General features: G+C 46.7%; 1 protein-coding gene across 2 annotated transcripts in view; it reads right to left on the reverse strand.

The window, feature by feature from the left end:
- dtd1 (D-aminoacyl-tRNA deacylase 1) overlaps nucleotides 1–19,649 on the reverse strand; it is a 167,454-nt gene that overhangs the window by 139,775 nt on the left and 8,030 nt on the right. For both annotated transcript variants that reach the window (XM_059986301.1, XM_059986302.1), the window contains exons 2-3: nucleotides 12,373–12,463; nucleotides 5,202–5,437 (exon numbers count right to left, since the gene is read on the reverse strand). In XM_059986301.1, the coding sequence (XP_059842284.1) occupies nucleotides 5,202–5,437; nucleotides 12,373–12,463 (327 nt within the window). The remainder of the gene's footprint in view (nucleotides 1–5,201; nucleotides 5,438–12,372; nucleotides 12,464–19,649) is intronic.

Below are 19,649 nucleotides of genomic sequence, written 5' to 3' on the forward strand. Positions count from 1 at the left end.
GTTTTGGATCATTATCTTGTTGCATCATCCAAATTCTATTAAGCTTCAGGAGATGAACGGCTACCCTGATATTCTCCTGCAAAATGTCTTGATACATTTTTGAATTCATTGTTCCCTCAATGTCCTGGCCCCGAGGCAGCAAAGCAGCCCCAAACCATGATGCTCCTTCCACCATGCTTCACATTTGGGATGAGGTTTTGGTGTCGATGTGCAGTGCCCTTTTTCCTCCAAACATAGCAAAGTGCACTTCTGCCAAAAAGTTCAACTTTTGTCTCATCTCTCCACAGAACATTGTCCCAGAAGCGTTATAGAACATCCAGGTGGTCTTTTGCAAACTTGAGACATGCAACAAGTTTTTTTTTTGGAGAGCAGTGGTTTCCTCCGTGGTGTCCTTCCATGAACACCATTCTTGTTCAGTGTTTTTCTTATAGTGGACATCTGAACAGAGACTTAACCAAGTTCTACAGATTTTTGCAGGTCTTTTGCTGTTACCCTTGGGTTCTTTATCACCTCCTTCAGCATTGCACATTGTGCTCTTGGTGTGATCTTTGCAGTTCGCCTACTCCTAGAGAGACAGTACTGACTTTCCTCCATTTATTGATAATTTCTCTTACTGTGGACATTTAGAAATGCTTTTGTAGCCTTTTCCAGCTTCATGCATCTCTACAATTCCTCTTGTAAAGTTCTCTGAAAGCTGTTTTGATCGAGGCATCGTGCACACAAACAGAACTTTCTTGAGAAGAGCAGGCTGTATCAGTAACCTGACTTCGTGTACCTTTTTTTTAAAATAAGGCAGGGCACCTCTACAACCCACACCTCCAATCTCACACATTGACTGAAACACCAGACTCCAAATTGCTTTTGTCGAAGGCATTATCCCAGAGGTTCACATACCTTTTTGAACCTAGACTGTGATTGTTCAAATGATGTACTCAGTATTTTTTGTGTTTAGATTGTGCTTGTCTATTACTGTGACTTAGATGAAGATCAGACCACATTTATGAGTAATTAATGCAGAAAACCAGGTAATTGCAAAGAGTTCACTAAATTTTTCTTGCAACTGTATATCCCGTTGTATTCTTTGCCAATCTGCTATCCCATCTGCAACGCCTCAAACCTTTGTACCATCTGCAAATTTACTAACCTGCCAATATACCTTTTCATCCAGGTCATCTATTTACATTACAAACAGTAGAGAACCCAATACAGATCCGTGCAGAACACCACTAAGCACAGACCTCCAGCTCGAAGGAATCCCTTCGACTACCACCCTCTGGCTTCTACTTTAAGGACAGCTTCTTCCTCTAAGCCATCAGGTTTCTGATTGATTAATGAGCCCACAAACACTACCTCATGTTTTGCACTGTCAATTTATTCTGCAACATTTCTCTTGCTCTGAACTGCTACAAAACAACAATTTTCACGAGATAGGTCAGTGATGATAAACCCGACTCTGAAAAGGATGCGATGGATTAAAGCTGCACCTTCCAGTTTTCCATGGACCCCAAGCCAGCAGGCTGAACCCACAGGTGGACGATTTGTTCCCTGTCTGCTGTCAGTGGTGCTCTAAAACCGGCAATGAATTCTGTTTTCAAAGGCCAAGTGCTTGTGCTCCCTCATGGTCAGGACTTGTCATTCTCTGGGTTTGAACCGGGTTTCCAAACTGACCATTACACCGTATGATAAAGGAACAGAATTAGACCATGCGGCCCATCAAGTCAGCTTTGCCAATCACGCATGGCTGATTTACTATCCCTTTAAACTTCAGGCACCTACCTACCTTCACCCCGTAACATGTGAGACACTTACTAATCATCCTTACCATCAATCTCCAATTTAAACACACCGATGACTTGGCCTCTACAGCCATCCGTGGCAATGAGTTCCACAGATTCACCACTCTCTGACTAAAGAGATTCCTCTTCACCTCAGTTCTAAAAGGACACCCTTCTCTTCTGAAGCTCTGCCCCCCTGGCCCTAGACTCTCCCACTATTGGAAACGTCCTCTCCACTGAAAAGCCACACTCAGCATTTTAAAAACTCCTTTTTTTATTGCTACTTTGTGCGATTTTGACTGGGTCAGGCCTGTAGTCAATGAGCACAGTGCTGAATTGAACTGAACTAAACTGAACATTCCTAGATTGCGGTGCTTTTCACTCATTTTTTTGTCATTTGCGTGACTTTTTTTTTTATGCGTTGGCTGTTTGATGTTTTGTTGAATGGGTTCTGTGGTGTTTGTTTCGTGGCTGTCTGTGGAAAGAAGAATCCCAGGGTTTGGACACACACAGTTTTAATAATAAGGAATTTATTTACAAGGGGAAGTCGGGTCAACAAAAGCAACTACGATACACAGGAAGCGGTGTGGGGACAGGGTACGGTTACACAAAGAACAAGGGAAAAGCACTACGACAGCTATCCCCCTTAACTTTGGATAGCTGCGGCTCCCTTACCAGGACAAACGATAGACCTTCCCAAACATAAATCAATGCACTTACCTTCAATGAGGTGGTCTGCAAAAGAGAGTGAGTCAGGCACATGTCTCACCTTTTATAGCATGGGGCTGGGCGAGATAATCCAATTAAGGTGACAATAATTTAGATGTGCATTGATTAGTTGGGAGGGAGATTGGCATGTGGTGTGTCCTCCGACCTGCCAGGTGGCAGTGCGTCTGTCACGTGGCCGGTATCTCTGGATGCACTCCACCCCTCGGAAGACGCACCACATAGCCAACACACGTAAGAGGGTGAAACAATATCACATAGGCCAGAAATAACCATTTTTAAGCAGCTAAGTAAATGCAGAGACACTCTTAATCAGCTGGCAAGCGCAACATAGTATAGAAATGGCTATGATTACAAGAATGAGTGTGATGGACCAGTGAATGAAAGTTGCTCACCACCCCTCTTTACACAACCTGGTGATTCCAAACTCCTCCGGGAACACCACATCGATGCCCAACTTAGTGAGGACACCCGATCGGCACAGCCCGCAGAAGCCCAGAACTGCTGGCCTCAAGTAATCCGACAGCCTCAGAATCAGCCAACAGAATCTTTGAAACATGGTCAATCTAAGCTCAACCGGAACCTGAGGACCAACTAATCTTTCTATGTCTGACCATCCCAACAACAATCTCATAACATGCAATTAACCTGCGTGAGGATGGAAGCCTAATCAATGACACAGGATACATTTCTCTAACGTGGATAAAGAGCACAGCACACAGATACCCAATTCAAACCCCAGTCAGAATATACAGCCGACCCAAACTGGATCTAAACGGTCTATCAGACTATATATGCAGCACAAGCCTAACTACAAAATGTTGTGGTACAAAAGGGATCTGGGAGTTGTACAATAGGAAACTCAAATAGCCAGTACACAAGCAATTGGCAGGTGTAACAGAATGTTACTTTTATTCCAAAGGGGTATGAAAGAGGGAATTCTTGGTACCATGTCACAGGATGCACGATATATTGGTGAAGTTGCATTGGGAGTATCACGAGCAGCTATAGTCAACACAGTACAGGAAGTGCGTCATTCAACCCCGGAGGGTGCAGAAAGCTTTCACAAGGATATTCCTGGGACTGGTTGAATTTAGTTGCAGTGAGAAATTGGAATAGGCTGGGACAGTTTCCCCTGGACCAATGGAGGTCGAGGGATGACCTTATGGAAGTGTATAAGATCATGAGGGGCTTAGATCAAGTCAATAGACATTCTTTCCAGGTTTGCTGAGTTTAAAACTAGAGGGCTTAAGGTGAGGGGGAAGTGATTTAATGGAGAACCAAGGGGGCAAGTTTTACCACACAGAGGATGGTGGGTACAAACTACCAGGGGAGGTTGAGGCGGTTACACTTACCGCATTTAAAAGGCATTTAGACAGGTATGGGGATAGGAGAGGTTTACAGGGGTAATAGTGAAACACAGGCAAATGAGATTAGTTTAAGTCATCATGGACTTCTTAAGCCAAAGGGCCGTTTTCCATCCTATACATCTGTCTACATTGGTGGTACCACAACCTGATGTGTAATGTCTGGATTTGCTCCCTATATTAAGGAAGGGCATGCTTGGAACTGAGGAAGTGCATGGAGGATTCCTGAACTCTTTCCTCAGAGCTCTGTCAACCTTTCCCTTCCAAAGGACTGCAGCACCCATCAAAGCTGCCCCCCACACCTACTTAGGTCATGGGTTCCAGGTCCGAACACTACCCATCCAACAGCTTCAGATCAACTCAGTACTGGCCTGTGGTTATCCACAAGAAATGAGGGGGAAATCAAATTCAAAACAGACATGATCTTAAGGTTAAGAAGGGGTGAAAGCCAAGGTGTTCTCACTAGAGGGACATAACTACAAGATAATTATGCAGGGATGGGTGAGAGAGCTATCATTTAAAACAAAAGTACACAGATACTTCTTCTCACAGAGGCTGGTGGATCTCTGGTACTCTCCGCTCCCAAGAGGTGCACAGACTAGATCTTCAGAGGTGTTTAAAACTGAGACAAATCATTTTTTCAAATGATCAGGGAACTGACAGCTGGGGGGAAGAGCACAGAGAAGAGATCACCCAAGAATGGTGGTGTAGACTTGAGGGGCTGACTGACCTAGTCCCCCCCACGTTTTCTTACAGGATGTTTTAAAGAGGGAACCCTCTCCTCTCCTGGTACTCCCGAAGCAGAGTGGTAAGAGAAAAGGGGGAGGGTGGAGTGATTAGGAAGAACCCAAGAGAGGAAGGGAATATGGCTGAACAGAGATGGAGAGAGTAGGCCCAGTTTGGGAAGTTCTTGGGCAGTCTTCATCCCAAACCTGGGCAATTTCACCATGCATTCAGGATCGTTGGTCTTGGGCCTGGGAACTTTGCCAGTCAGCCCATCATGAGATCCCACAGGACAATTGGAGGCATGATGTCACACAAGCATAGTCCAACGGCAGCCAGTGGCCTGAAAGGCTTAAGGACTAGTTGGGCACGTACAGACACACAGCAGGGCCGTTCTAGAGAAACTCTCTATTGCAGGTCAATCCCAGGAGAATTTCCAGATACTCCTGGCGACCTAGGTTGCAAAAGCCCATTCTCAATAGGCAGCCGCTCAATGAGAAGAACATCCTGAGGCCTTTGTAACAGGGCCCAACCTTAACCAGCCACCATGTACCCACGCTTTTACCCACACCCCTGCAGCCTGTGGGCCTGGCCCAATGGCTCCCCCTACCTTTAATGAGCTCTGGCCTATAGGCCTTCCGGGCATGCTGCAAAAAACCACTGTAGAAGGCCTCCGACTGCTCGGCTCCCATTGCCAAGTGGAAGTCAGGCTTGTTACCCTTCAGGATGCACTGGAGTGTGAACTGACTGACGAAGAGGATCTCATACTGCTTATCCATCACACTTTTACACCAATGCTTGCCGTTTTCATCTTCAAACAACCTCAGGTTCAGGATCTTGCGAACCCTGTTGCAATGACAAAACGAGAAATTTAGCAAAACTCACGGGAGGCTTACAGCAAGAAGCAAGGCATCCTCAAATTCTTTATGCACTTGAAAAGTGAACAAGTACAAGTCAGCAAAGCAAGAATGAGGCGGGGGCCAAATGGTCAACATCACGGGAGAAAAATGGCCCAATTAGATCCACCGCCAGCAAACTTCAGAAGAGGGTGACAGGAAGGGCAGGACTTGGATGGGAGGGGGACCAGGAATGGACCAGGGATGGAGGGGAGAGGTCGGGGTTACATGGAAGGATGTGCTGGTGGGCACTGCGGGGTGGGAGGGAAAACCCCTAGGGGAGAAGAGCAGGGATGCAGTTGTGATAGACTGGGAGAGAGAAGACAAATTACCCCAAACTTGGTGAAGGTTTTCCTGGTCTTGGCTGAACCATAAATCTCACCGAAAAACATACCTCCTCAACAATAAAACAGCCTCTTTAACTCCTTATCTACCCGGGGATGATCTTGCACTTTTATTGCTTACATTTCCTCTGTAACTTGTACATTTTATTCTGCATTGTCATTGTTTTGCCTTGTTCTATCTCAAAGCACCGTGCAGTGATTTGACCAGGACACAAAGCAAGCTTTTCTTGTGTGTTAGTACATGTGACAATAATAAACCAATATCCTATAATTGAAACCTGCAGGCTGTTAGTGCAGACTAAGTCCAGTTCTCTTATCGGCAGGTACAACGTGTGCACACCCTGCCAGGAGTCACCCTGCAGAGAAGTCCCGAGTCCACAGAGTAACAGAGCACAGAGCACAGACTGCTGAGAAGTTGAACTGAATTGACTATTTCTTACATCCTTCATATACATGAGTAACAATCTTTACATTATGTCTCCAACTAAATGTGCAATTTATAGTAATTTATGATAAATAGTATGTACAACAGGAGTCAATATAACATAGAAATTCAATTGTATCTACAAGAATTAATCAGTCTGATAGCCTGGTAAAAGCTGTTCCAGAGCCTGTTGGTCCGACTTTTATGCTGCGGTACCGTTTCCCGGGTGGTAGCAGCCGAAACAGTTTGTGGTTGGGGTGACGGTGATCCGTTGGGCCATTTTTACACACCTGTCTTTGAAAGTATCCTGAATAGTTGGAGATCTTTGAGTTCATGACAACCATCAAACATACATGTACACCAATCCCAATCTCCCCACAATCTCTTTGACTCCCCCAGTATCTGGCACTCACCCATGCACTACGGACAATTTATAGTGGCCTGTTAAACCACCAACCTGCACATCTTTGGGGTGTGGGTGGGAACTGAGGCACCTAGGGTAAACCCACACAGCCATAGTGAGAGTGTGCAAACCCCACACAGACAGAACCAGAGGCTTAGGCCGAGCCCAGGCCTCTGGAAGTGCAGGGCAGCATGACTACCAGCTGTACCACTTTGTTATTAATCAGTGAGATGTAAACATTGGCCGTTTCACCAGCTCATCCTTGGACAGTTAGCTTGTTTAAAAAAAACACACACACACAATAGCCACATTGAGCAATAAAACCGGTACCTGCCTGCTTTGCATTAGGGTCACCTGCACCTCTCCCCTGGTCCTAACACAAAAACCAAGGCTAATGTCACCACTTCAGCACTGGGGGAGTGCTGTTGTGTCAAAGCTGTGCTCCTTTGGGTAGGACGTTAGACTGAAGCACCATCTACTTCAGACTGCACTAACTGCAGGCAGATTCCTCCTGGTGCTCTAGACAACGTTTGTTGAACTAGAAGCACCAATTGCTCTGAGCATTACTGAAGGTAATGGGAATCAGTGAGAAATCTGCCGCCTGGCAGGAGTTCACCAACGCACTAAAATTAAGTGGTTGTGATTCTTGGAAGTCAACCACTTCAGTGCTAACAAGCCCTTGGCCTCAGGTCAATTACCTGTAAAGGGGGTTTCTTCTTTTTTCTTTGTTACTGTGTATGTAATCAAAATGGCTTCTTTGTTTTGTTAAAAGCAGGAATGCTTCTTTGTTGCGAGAGAGTGCTGGGAGCTTGTTTGGGTTAAAATTTACTGATAACGAGAATTGTATTCCTTTGTAAACCAATTGGGATTAATGTTGTTCTTTCTTCTGAGTCTGTAAGCTATTGTTGGCGGGCTTTTGGGGAGATCAGCGCGAGGGGTTGAGAGAGAGAGGACGCGATGCTGTAAGCTTGGCGAGGAACGGACCCCAAGCGGGGGTCCGAGGCCAGGAGGTACTCCGAGGAGAGGAGATGAAGTGAGATGTGCTTGGTTGACCACTTCGGATGGTCCTAAGCTGCGAGTCGAGGAGTTCGGAGGGGATCGAATGGTGGCCAGAAGACTTCAGTAACTGAGCTCCAACGGTTGTGCATGAAGTGGTTTGGACTTTGATAAGTTTGGCGCCTTTTCTTTATTTTTTTCCTTCATATATACTGTATCGTTATTAATCACTTAGTTATAGTAACCTTTATAAATTGTACTCATTTAATCGCATATGGTGTACTGTCTGTTTTTGGGCGAGGCGGGGACATCACACAGCATCCACACCAGCTGATTACCCAGTTTGGCGGGGCCGAAGGCTGCTCCCCCTAGACAAGAACGAGCTGAGCGAGCCTGAGGCGACCCAGGGGGTTGCATTGTGGGGTGCTCGTCCGGGGTTGATTTCTGTGGAAGCTGTATGATCACCCTCTTTAAATTATATCTGGGGCAAGGAGCTGGTGTGCCTTTGTGGGTGTGCGATTGCTGGTTATCTCTGCATGTGTGTTGGGTGGGGTGGCTGTTGGTGCCCCAGAGGGCGTTGTTCGAGTTCCAACTAGCGTTGACGAAATGGTGGTGGGACCATGGGTTGTCTGTACTGTTTGGAGAGTGAGGACTGACAGGTTGGGATGTTTCAGCAGTGGTGAGTTCCGCCCGGTTGTTGGAATAATGTCCAGCCCTAAAGGGGCAGAGGCGTGGGCGGAGCAGACATCTCAGTTATTGGGTGAGTGGCAGTGCTTGGCTGAGGGAAGGCGACAGGGACGGGTTGAAAGTTTGAGGAGGTGGGCTGGTGACATTGTTAGAACTGTCAGGCGCAATTATCTCGAAGTGACAGCTGCCAGTTCTGGGAAAGTGTGGGAAAATGCGTGTGGTTCGACTGGAAGTCAAATGCCGCAGCTGGGGGGCTTATCATATCCGTGGCAGGAGATTATGGTGTAAAGATTTTAGGGTATCCCTTTTGGCTAGAGGGGCAGATAAATTGCTTGCAGTGCCAGGGGGATCTGTCAGGGGGATCAGCGCCTCCCTCAGTTGTTCAGTTGATCCGAGAGGTGTCGGGAAACTTAGAGGAGGCCCAGTGGGGGAACGGCTTGGGGTCTCTGGGGGAGCACGTTCCCAGCAATGTACCAAGGAACTCCCGAAAGGAACAGACCCTATTCCTGAAGGCTTAGAGGGACCAAGCACACAGGTGTTGTTACGGATGGATGGAAGTCAAGTTAAAGCCATCCTCCAGCACCACCGGGGCGCCGGTTAAGTTGCTGTACAGTTTGTTTTATAACCGTTATTGGAAGCATTTACCCTTGATGACATTGAGGGCACTGGAGATTTGGGGTACCAGTGCCGGTGATTATCCAGACAACTGTTGTTGGTCAGTGAAAATGGAGTTCTTAGAGGCAAATGTGGAAGTGACTACGGTTCGTCAATCGTTAACGCTGATGTGTCCGGACACTGTTGAGACGGGCAGTGTTTCAGTTTTGGAGAGAACCAATATCTTGCTGGTGCGCTTGGGGGCCTGCCCGGAGGAGGCAGGTGAGCGCTGTTTGGAAGCATTGCCGATGCACCCAGAGTTTCGAGCTGCTTGTGCGGACGTGTGTAGCAGCATTGGGCCGATACCGAATTCAAACAAGGGCCAGTGGTGGTACAGCCCGGGGGAAGTATCTGAGGGTGAGACCCTCTTAGCGGACGCTGCGAAATACCACGAGGGAAGGGAGTTGACTGCTGAAGACACCTCGGAGAGAGAGAGTTTGCGGTGACTGGCCCCTGAAGCCGTGGAAGACATAGGCAGCGTGTGTGTGGATTATATTGCGCTGAAGAGGCGCACTGTCAGTGACCAGAATATGGCCCTGAGGGCCGAAGAGGCGATGGTCTGTCTGAGTGGTGCGACGTGGTTTAAGGTGCTGGATCTGAGGAGTGGATGTTGCCAGATCCCGATGAGTGGGGCCGACAAGGAGAAGACGGCCATTATAAATTCCCCAGGAGTCTTCTGGTCCGAAAAGATGCCACAGGGCATATCTGGAGCCCTTGCAACCTTCCTGTGGGGCAGGTGGAAGACCATAGGGGATGTGGAAGCGTTTGGAGTTTTGGTGCATCTGGATGATCTCTTGGTATTTGGATTTGCCTCAGGAGAATATGAAGTGAGGTCGTTGCAGGAGCGGCTGAGAACTACAGAGTTGAAGTGTTTTCTGGACATGTGCCAGGGCTGGCGAAGGTCACAGCTTGTGAGTGACTGTCTCTACAGAATCAAGTTTGAAATGAAGACGGAGAGACTGGAGAAAGTTGATCTGGAAGAAGTCATGAGGAAGAAAAAGCTGGAGAGAAGTGCCGTGAATACTGAACAGGAGGCTGAAGAAACTGCAGGAGCAGTGCAGGCCACGTGATTCCATTTGGAGAAGATCAAACAGCAGCTACCGATCGCAGAAATGAGGAAGAATACAGATTCGATGGATAATGTGCTGAATGTGTGGTACATGCTGCCTTTTGCTGACTTTCCCTCGATTGAGGAAGAGACCTTTGGCCCTTCTCCCATTGAGTCAGGTGTAGTGGGGAGGGTTAGCTGTGTGCAGTGGGGGGCATGAGTGAGAGGTTGAGAGAGGAGTTGGAAGTGGTCCCAAGGTATCCCCAGTTGTGTCTGAGCCTGAAGGGTTTAGGTGAGGGGGTACGGAGGTCTCAGAAGGGTTAGGGAACTCCCAGATAGTTGGCCTATGTAGCGCCTGAGGAACAGGGCGTGAGGTTTACTGTGTGGGGAGGAGATGTCACTGTTTGTGCTTGTATTACGGTGTGTTGGCAGGAAAGGTGGCGAGTTATTTAAAAGTCATGAGGACATGACTTTTATTTGGTGGGGAGAGAGAGTGTAAAGGGGGTTTCTTCTTTTTTCTTTGTTACTGTGTACGTAATCAAAATGGCGTCTTTGTTTTGTTAAAAGCAGGAATGCTTCTTTGTTGCGAGAGAGTGCTGGAAGCTTGTTTGGGTTAAAATTTACTGATAACGAGAATTGTATTCCTTTGTAAACCAATTGGGATTAATGTTGTTCTTTCTTCTGAGTCTGTAAACTATTGTTGACGGGCTTTTGGGGAGATCGGCGCGAGGGGGTGAGAGAGAGAGGACGCGATGCTGTAAGCTTGGCGAGGAACGGACCCCAAGCGGGGGTCCGAGGCCAGGAGGTACTCCGAGGAGAGGAGATGAAGTGAGATGTGCTTGGTTGACCACTTCGGATGGTCCTAAACTGCGAGTCGAGGAGTTCGGAGGGGATCGAATGGTGGCCAGAAGACTTCAGTAATTGAGCTCCAACGGTTGTGCACGAAGTGGTTTGGACTTTGATAAGTTTGGCGCCTTTTCTTTATTTTTTTCCTTCATATATACTGTATCGTTATTAATCACTTAGTTATAGTAACCTTAATAAATTGTACTCATTTAATCGCATATGGTGTACTGTCTGTTTTTAGGTGAGGCGGGGACATCACACAGCATCCACACCAGCTGATTACCCAGTTTGGCGGGGCCGAAGGCTGCTCCCCCTAGACGAAACGAGCTGAGCGAGCCTGAGGCGACCCAGGGGGTTACATACCTCAACCCAACCTTCAGCTGGATCATATGCCTGGGCATTCTCTCATTCACTGTGAGGACACTGGTCCAATTCTCCCTCTAGTTCCTCATGTTACTGAGCGGGCACGTGGACAAGACAGAACACCAACCACCACCTGAACGTTTCCTTGCTCCACCAGAAGTGCACGGTGGCTACAACGTTCACCGTCTACAACGTGCGTTTGGACTACTCTGACATCAGCTCCCCAAATCAAGGACCATTACCATCAGGAACGACATGGGCAGGGGGGCCAAGGTTCCCCTCCAACTTGCTTAGCATCTTCTCTTGGAAGTGAATCACCAGTCTACCTCCTGGAACTTGCAACCCAACAGCACCACAGGAATACCTCGACCAGAACGACTGCAGTAGGTGAAGATGGTGGCTCATCGCTGGGATGTTTATTGATTCCCTTGTTGATAATCCCCACATCCCAAGCGTTTTTATAAGCCAGTCAATATGACACACCCCTCCTTTGACTTTTCAATGAATTTAAAGTAAGTGAGTTCAAAGCAGCCAACTTTAAATCTCTTTAAATTCCTTAGGAAAGGTCTCGGCCTGGAATGTCAGCTCTTCATTCCTCTCCACAGATGCTGCCTGACCTGCTGAGTTCTTCCAGCATCTTGCTCTGGTTTCTCTGCATCTGCAGAACCTCATGATCCTACTTTAAATCCTTGTTTGTAAAGGAACTTTGACTTCTACTCAATCTGTTCCTTTTTGGTTCAATCATTTATTTATTAGGAATGGCTTAAAGACAAAGAACATATATATAAAAAATAGCCACCTTAAGGAAAATGTAAAGAACCCCTGGGCTTGCACACAAACAAGAATTTGATTGAGAACATCAGCAACAAACGATACGACACAAAATTGTTAACCCAGCTGGTGGGATAGTTAACTGAATTCTTTTGGAAAATGAAAGGAAAAAGACATCTTGCTGAGGAAGACACCTTAAATAAGTAAATACATTTTCAATTGAAAGCCTTTGAGTGGCATTATATTCTATTACCAATGTTAAATATTAATGGTCAATAATCATTCTGGTTTGCAACAACAGGTCTTTTTTTCTGAGGCACTAGGGCACTTGTTTTTTTAATGCACTCACATGTATTCAATGTCCTTCTGGGTGTCCTCTACAGAGATGCCTAGTAGTACACACAGTCCTCTTCCTATTGAGCTGATTTGCTCCTCGCCAACTGAAAACAAAAAGAGACACATTGTGAACAGAACTGAAAAAGTTTTATCATCTTGGTTACGGTTACAGTCATAAAGTACTACAGTGCAGAAATAGGCCTTGCAGCCCATCTAAGTCTATGCTGAACCGTTATTCCCATTGACCCACACCTGGACCATAGCCTCCATACTCCTCCTATCCATGCAATTATCTGAACTTCCCTTGCGGTGACTCTTTCTCCTCTGGTACTAACTGAATTGCAGAATGCAGCCTTTTCTGATCTTACTCCTTACCACCATCCTTCAATAACTCTGGCCAACAAGTCTATCAATCTCAGTTTTAAAATTAACAATCAACATTTTATCTGCTCTTTGTCAAAGAGAGTTGCAAACTTCTACCTCTCTCGGCACAGACAAATGCTTCTAACTTTGCTCTTGAGAAATCTGGCCCTAATTTTTCATCCTAAACTTCCTAACGAATAGCAAGAACTCCTCTCTCTCTCCCTGGCCTATCCACCACTTCCCTTAATATTCCAAAAACTCCTGTCAGATCACTCATTGTCACCAATGCGTGATCTGTGCCACAGGAAACGCCTTCCTCCAGCACACAAGGCCAGAGAACATGCCATTATCCCTGGCTGTGTGTACTCGTTAACCACACGAAGCCCGGTGGAAATGACTGGCTCACATCTTCGGATCTTAATGAACTGCCTGATGAGCAAGCTTGATTGCCCTTCCACTGAGTGGATTTAGGATGTGCAACATACTTCCCCAAGGAAAGCAAATACTGCCGGCAGATGTGGGTTAGATGTATAGATAAGGAGGATTTGGTGAAAAAAGTTGGACACAAGACTGGAGTGAAGTATATTAAAAAAATCCTTGAGATTAGCTAGGTCAAATTACCTGGGTTAGCTGTGTCTAGTCTAGCAAACTCACTTTTGAATAATTACTGGGCTAAAAGGGGGAGAATGATCGGGGAGCAAGGTGTATAAATACAGGGAAAGAGACTGAAGATAAACTGAAACAACCATCTCAGAAAGAGAGAAATACAATGAGACTAGGGACACCAAAGTGTTGATGAGCGGGAATAAATGGGAGTTAAAAGGAAGGCTGTAACTCTTGAAAGTAAACTATGACAATACACTAATATTGCAAGCCTCTCTTTTAACAGAGTCACATGGGATCCACTGACACCCATCAGCACATGGTGACTCTGCGTCGTTCTGCTTTCTACACAAACATGGAAACAATTACTGGTATGAGGGTCCGTAACTGCCCTGCATGCAAGGAGCCTCAATAGATATTTATGGAGAAGTGACACAAATAATAGAGGGAGTGAAGGATTTTATCACTAGCTTGTGGATGCATTTGAAATTAGAGCAGGAATTGGAGTATTGTAGCGGTGTGCTACACGCAGCGCTAAAATTACGACACGGAGTCGGTAACTGCAGTCGAAGGAAAAAACTTTATTCGAAAACTTCAGCCTCACTTTTAAGCCTCTGTCAACCGGCCCCCCATGGCGAAGAGGCTCCAAAGCTCTGTGCTCGCAAACCCCCGTAGGCTATCTAATTGTGAGTCGGTTCGGATACGCTAGGAAATGAGTCGCCACAGTATACAGGCCCGTGTCATAACCCTACACACTGAGCAGCGACCTGATTGTAGCAGCATCATGTCTGGCAGAGGGAAAGGAGGCAAAGGACTGGGCAAAGGCAGAGCCAAGCGGCACCGTAAGGTGCTCCGTGATAACATCCAGGGCATCACCAAACCGGCCTCCCGCCGCCTGGCTGGCCGTGGCGGCATCAAGCGGATCTCGGGTCTGATCTACGAGGAGACCCGCGGGGTGCTGAAGGTCCTCCTGGAGAATGTGATCCGGGATGCGGTCACCTACACTGAACACGCCAAGCGCAAGACGGTCACTGCCATGGATGCGGTGAACGCTCTGAAACGCCAGGGCCGCACTCTCTACGGCTTCGGCGGCTGAAAAACTCCCACTTCCTCCCGAGAACAAACCCTACACACTGTTGTGTTCCATTCATGAACATAACACCTGTGGGAGCAGAAGGTGCTGTGTCATTTAGATTTGTTTTAAGGAGGAGTATAGTGGCCCAATGAGGAACATATTCCAAATAGTGTGACAGCTTGTGACATTTATTCCCAGTCGAGTACATGGTGGGAGTGCTGACACCAGTACTGCACTGACAAGTCATTTGTCAACTCCAGGAGCACACTGACTTATAACTGGACCACATCAGAGTCATGTCCTACACCCCAGGTTGACTGGAACTCCAACCATGAACACGGGTGCTTCAGGTGGCTACGTAGAACAGCCCATTTCCCAAACTCCCCCCCAATAACCCCCCAAACTCCTCCTCTGGTGCATCGACGACTGCATTGGTTCTGTTTCAGGCATCCGTGCTAAGCTCGTCAATTTTGCCTCTAATTTCCACCCTGCCCTTAAATTCACTCGGTCTATTTCTGACATCTCCCTCCCCTTTCTCGATCTCTCTGTCGCTATCTTTGGAGACAGTCAACCAACATGTTTATAAGCCTACTGACTCCCAGTCGTCTCAACTATACCTCTTCCCACCCTGTCTCCTGTAAAAATGCTATTCCCTTCACTCACTTCCTTCGCCTCCGCAGCACCTGTTCCCAGGCTGAGGCTTTCCTTTTCAGGACATCAGAGGTGTTGTCCTCCTTCAAAAAAAACAGGGTTTCCCTCCCTCTACCATTGATGCTGCCCTCACTGGCATCTACTCCATTTCCCAAACTTCTGTGCTCATTCCATTGTCCAGCCACCTCAACAATAATACGAGTTGGGCTTGACTTACCTACCACCTCATGAGCCTACACATCACCCTCCGCAATTTCAGCCATCTCCAAAGGGATCCTATCACTAAACACATCCTTACACGCCCCTGCCACTTTCCACAGGGATCACTCCCTGTGACTCATTTGAACATTCGTCTCTCCTGACTAATCTCCCTCCTGGCACTTACCCCAGCAAGCAGCCTCAGTACCACACCTGCCCATTCACCTCCACTCAGGGTACTAAACAGTCCTTCCAGATGAGGCAACACTCCAGCTGCAAAGCTGTCTGTTGTGTCTGGTGCTCCTCCTCGACACCCATCGTAAACTGAGGAACCACTTCGTCAAGCACCTCTGCCCCATCCACCTCAAGCCGAATTTCCTGGCGGCCAAACAGTTTAATTCTGATTCCCAGTCCTGTTTCAACATGTCAGTTCACGGCCTCCTGTTGTGCCAAGACGAGCAAAACTTATACTCTGTCTGGGTAGCCTCCAACCTGATGGCATGAATATCAATTTCTCCTTCCATTAAAAAAAAATTACCTTCTTCCATTTCCTAGTCAGGCCTTTTACCTCTTCTCATCTGCATATCACCTCCCCCGGGTTCCCTCCCCCTTCCCTTTCTCCTATGGTCCACTCTCCTCTCCTATCAGACTCCTCCTTCAACAACCCACCTGGATTCACCTACCACCTTGTAGCTTGTCCTCATTCCCCACTCCCCCCACCCCCACCTTTACATTCTGTCATCTTCCCTTTAACCTCCTTTTCAGTCCTGTGGAAGGGTCTCGGCCCAAAACGTCAACTGTTTATTCATTTCCATGGATGCTGCCTGACCTGCTGAGTTCCTCCAACATCTTGTGAGTGTTTCTTAGCCCTTTATTTCCTAGGGGCATTGAAACTCAGAAACTACACAAGGCTGTGCTTATGCATCTTTCCTTTGTCTTTCAACACATCACTCTATTCCTTTTCTCCTTAAACTCTTTAATCCATCCTCCCTTTAAATCCTATTGGTCAGATTCTAATGAAGAACGATGCTCCACCCCATTCCATTGTTTACGTGCTCACTGTATTGTGTTTTTTTATTACCACATACATTCAGAGGCCACTTTAATAGGTACACCTATATACCTGCTCATTAATGCAAATATCTAATCAGCCAATCATGTAGCAGCAACTCAAAGCATAAAAGCATGCAGACATGGTCATGAGGTTCAGTTGTTGTTTAGACCAAACATCAGAATGGGGAAGAAATGTGATCCAAGTGATTGACGGTGGAATGATCATTGGTGCCAGATGGGGAGGTTTGAGTATCTCAGAAACTGCTGATCTTGCACAACAGTCCCAACAGTTTACAGAGAATGGTGTAAAAAGCAAAACAAAAAAAAACATCCAGTGAGTGGATGAAAATGCCTTGTTAATGAGAGATGTCAGAGGAGAATGGCCAGACTGGTTGAAGATCACAGGTAGGCAAAGGGAATTCAAATAACCATGTGTTACAATCGTGGTGTACAGAAGAGTATCTCTTAAGGCACATCACACCAAACCTTGAAGTGGTTGGGCAACAGCAGCAGAAGATCATGAATATACACCAGCGGCCATTTTATCAGGTACAGGGGGTACTAATAAAATGGCCACTGAGTGTATTCCGCTTACTCTGAGCGCTTCAGGTCAGACTGGACTTTCACTGCACCCTGCTCTAAATAACATTACAGTCAGCCTCTAAGCTGTGCCAATAATTAAGGGTTCTGATTCACTAACGAAATTCTGCGATGCTCTCTTATTTTCCTCACTCCCCCTTGCATCCGAAATTAAATCGGAATGCTCTAAAACTCAGTACACGATGCAACTAAGAATGAATTCAGATCGTGACTGCAACTGGACCATTGAAAGTATCCTGACTTTCAACAGTTCATGTCTTTCTTCTGAATGTTATGATTCTAATGCTATGTGCCCACATTCTTTAACACATTTACTCATCAAGAACCTACCTTTGACAATGCACTCGGCTTTGACTTTGAAATAGTTGCTTCCACCTCCATCTGCCCCAGGCCGTGCATCACCGAAACCTTTTCCCAGGCCTCCATCACCCTTTGGGCTTGAACAATTCTCTTGTGATACTGGAGGCCATTTATCCCACAGAATTCACATTCCAGCTCTCAGAATATTCTCATCAACCCCACACTCCCCCTAGTCTTCAGTGAACTAGTCTCTCACACAAGGCCACTAGCTGCCCACCCTATCTACTCTAGGGGCAATTTATAGTTACCTACAAACGCAGAGTTCTGTGAGAAGTTGGAACACAGACTGGACGAGAGCTCAGGCTGTCAGAGATGTGCACTGGAGGTACGTGTGATTGTGTATTTTCTAACTCACGAGCACATAAACCAATTCACTCATTTACCATAAACCGATCTACTTCCTAAAGGCGCGTCCCAACTCACAGCCAGCCCCGTTTGTCCATTCACCTTGCTCTGACTGACCTACCTCGCCTCCACTACAGTCTGAGTTTTCTGCCCCTCCAGTGCTGGCGTGCGGTTTCAAGCTGATCCACTCCTGGCTGCCCCCACTTCAGACTCCCTACTTGAATCAAGCCCATTCTTGAAGACGCAGCATTACAATGTCTTCTGATTGAGCTCGAACTTGCTCCAGTTAACCCCTCCATCTGTGCGCTGGTATGATTCAGTTCACTTATGCTCATCATACGGGCATTCACCCGACTGCAATCTTACACCCTTTTATAATATCACCCTTCCTGCAATGCATAAAGTTCTGACCTGCTCAGTCCCTCAAGTCCCAGCAACATTCTGGTAAACCTGTAACAATTCTGCTTTGAAAGCTGATGGCAAAGTAGCCCCTTGAACACACTGAAATGAGTCACAGTGTTGGTTTTCCCGAAGACCAGTGAAGAATCAACCACATTGTGGATACCTCTGCCAGACTGGGCAGGGAGAGCAAATATCCCTCCCCAAGGGACAGGTTGTTATGACGACCTACCAGTGTCATGGTTACTGTCACTACATTCACATCCCAGATTCTTATCTAATTGAATTTAGATCCTGGAGGGATTGGACTCTGTTCCTCCACATTACTAATCCAATTGACTAACTGTGTAACATAGCCAACACACCACCGCACACGTAGTATTTTCAGAGAACTGGTAGTCGACGTAGGCTTGGATGAGGCGATGCAGCTGGCTGCTGGATTTCACCTATTAAATATCTCATTTAAATTCACATCCATCTCTGTAAATATGAATAATTTAACACACTTGTCATTTGGTTTTGCTTTCTGAACACCTTCCACCCTCCCTCTCCAGGTTTAGCATTTTCTTGCGAGTCAGTTTTTCCAATCTCTGAGCAGAGTAGTGAATAACAGATTGCTTTATGAATTCACGTCTCTGCTTAAACAGAGCAGTTGCTAGCTCTCTCCGGCTGCCCACACCCACTTTTCATCTTGTTCTTCATGGAAAAGCATTCCTCCAATTTTGGATGCTGCAGATGCTGGAATTCTTAAACAACACACACACAATACTAGTGGAACTCAGCGGGTCAGGCATCTCCATGGAAGGAAATAAACAGGCTGTGACCCTTCATCAGGACTGGGATGATGGGAGACGCTGAGGTGTGATAGGTGAAGGGCTGAAGGAGGTGGAATCACCATACCCTCCTGTCTTCCCCCACCCCTCAACCTGGGGTCCACAGACCCCTCGGTTAATGGTAGGGGTCTACTGCATAAAAAGGGTTGGGAACCCTCTGACCTGGATTCACCTGTCACCTTGCACTCCTCCCCCTCCCCAACTTTCTTATTCTGGCCTCCGCCCCCTGCCCCTCCAGGTGACCTGCTGAGCCTCTTACACTTTGGCATCCCTGTCTCCAGCCTCTTGCCCTGTTCCAGCAGAGCCCTCCACAAGTTTGAAGGATACCACCTCACCTTCTGTTTAGCCACAACAGCCCGCAGGACTCAATGATGAATTCTACTATTCCAGATAACCAGTTTCTCCAGTTTGTGTCAGAACTGGCCACCTCCAGTGAAAGATTATCATCCTATAACATTAACTCCTCTCCCCACGGACATTGCCTGATCTGGCGGAAACCTCCAGGACTTTCAGATTTCCAACAGCTCCAGGTATTTCTTTTTTTAATTCCATCCACCTCTCTTCCAACTCATTTGTCTCTTTCTCTTTATACCTCCTCCTGACAAAATGAGTAAGGCTTCACTTTTTTTTCTCTCAGCCAGCACCAAACCATAAGACACAGGATTAGAATTAGGCCATTTGGCCCATCAAGTAAGCTCCATCATCCCAAAATGACTGATTTATTATCCCTCTCAACCCCATTCTCTTGACTTCTCCCCGTGACTTTTGACGCCCTGACTAATCAAGAACCTATCAACTTTTGCTTTAAAT

This window comes from Hypanus sabinus, chromosome 12, assembly GCF_030144855.1.
Source record: "Hypanus sabinus isolate sHypSab1 chromosome 12, sHypSab1.hap1, whole genome shotgun sequence".
Taxonomy (NCBI): domain Eukaryota; kingdom Metazoa; phylum Chordata; class Chondrichthyes; order Myliobatiformes; family Dasyatidae; genus Hypanus; species Hypanus sabinus.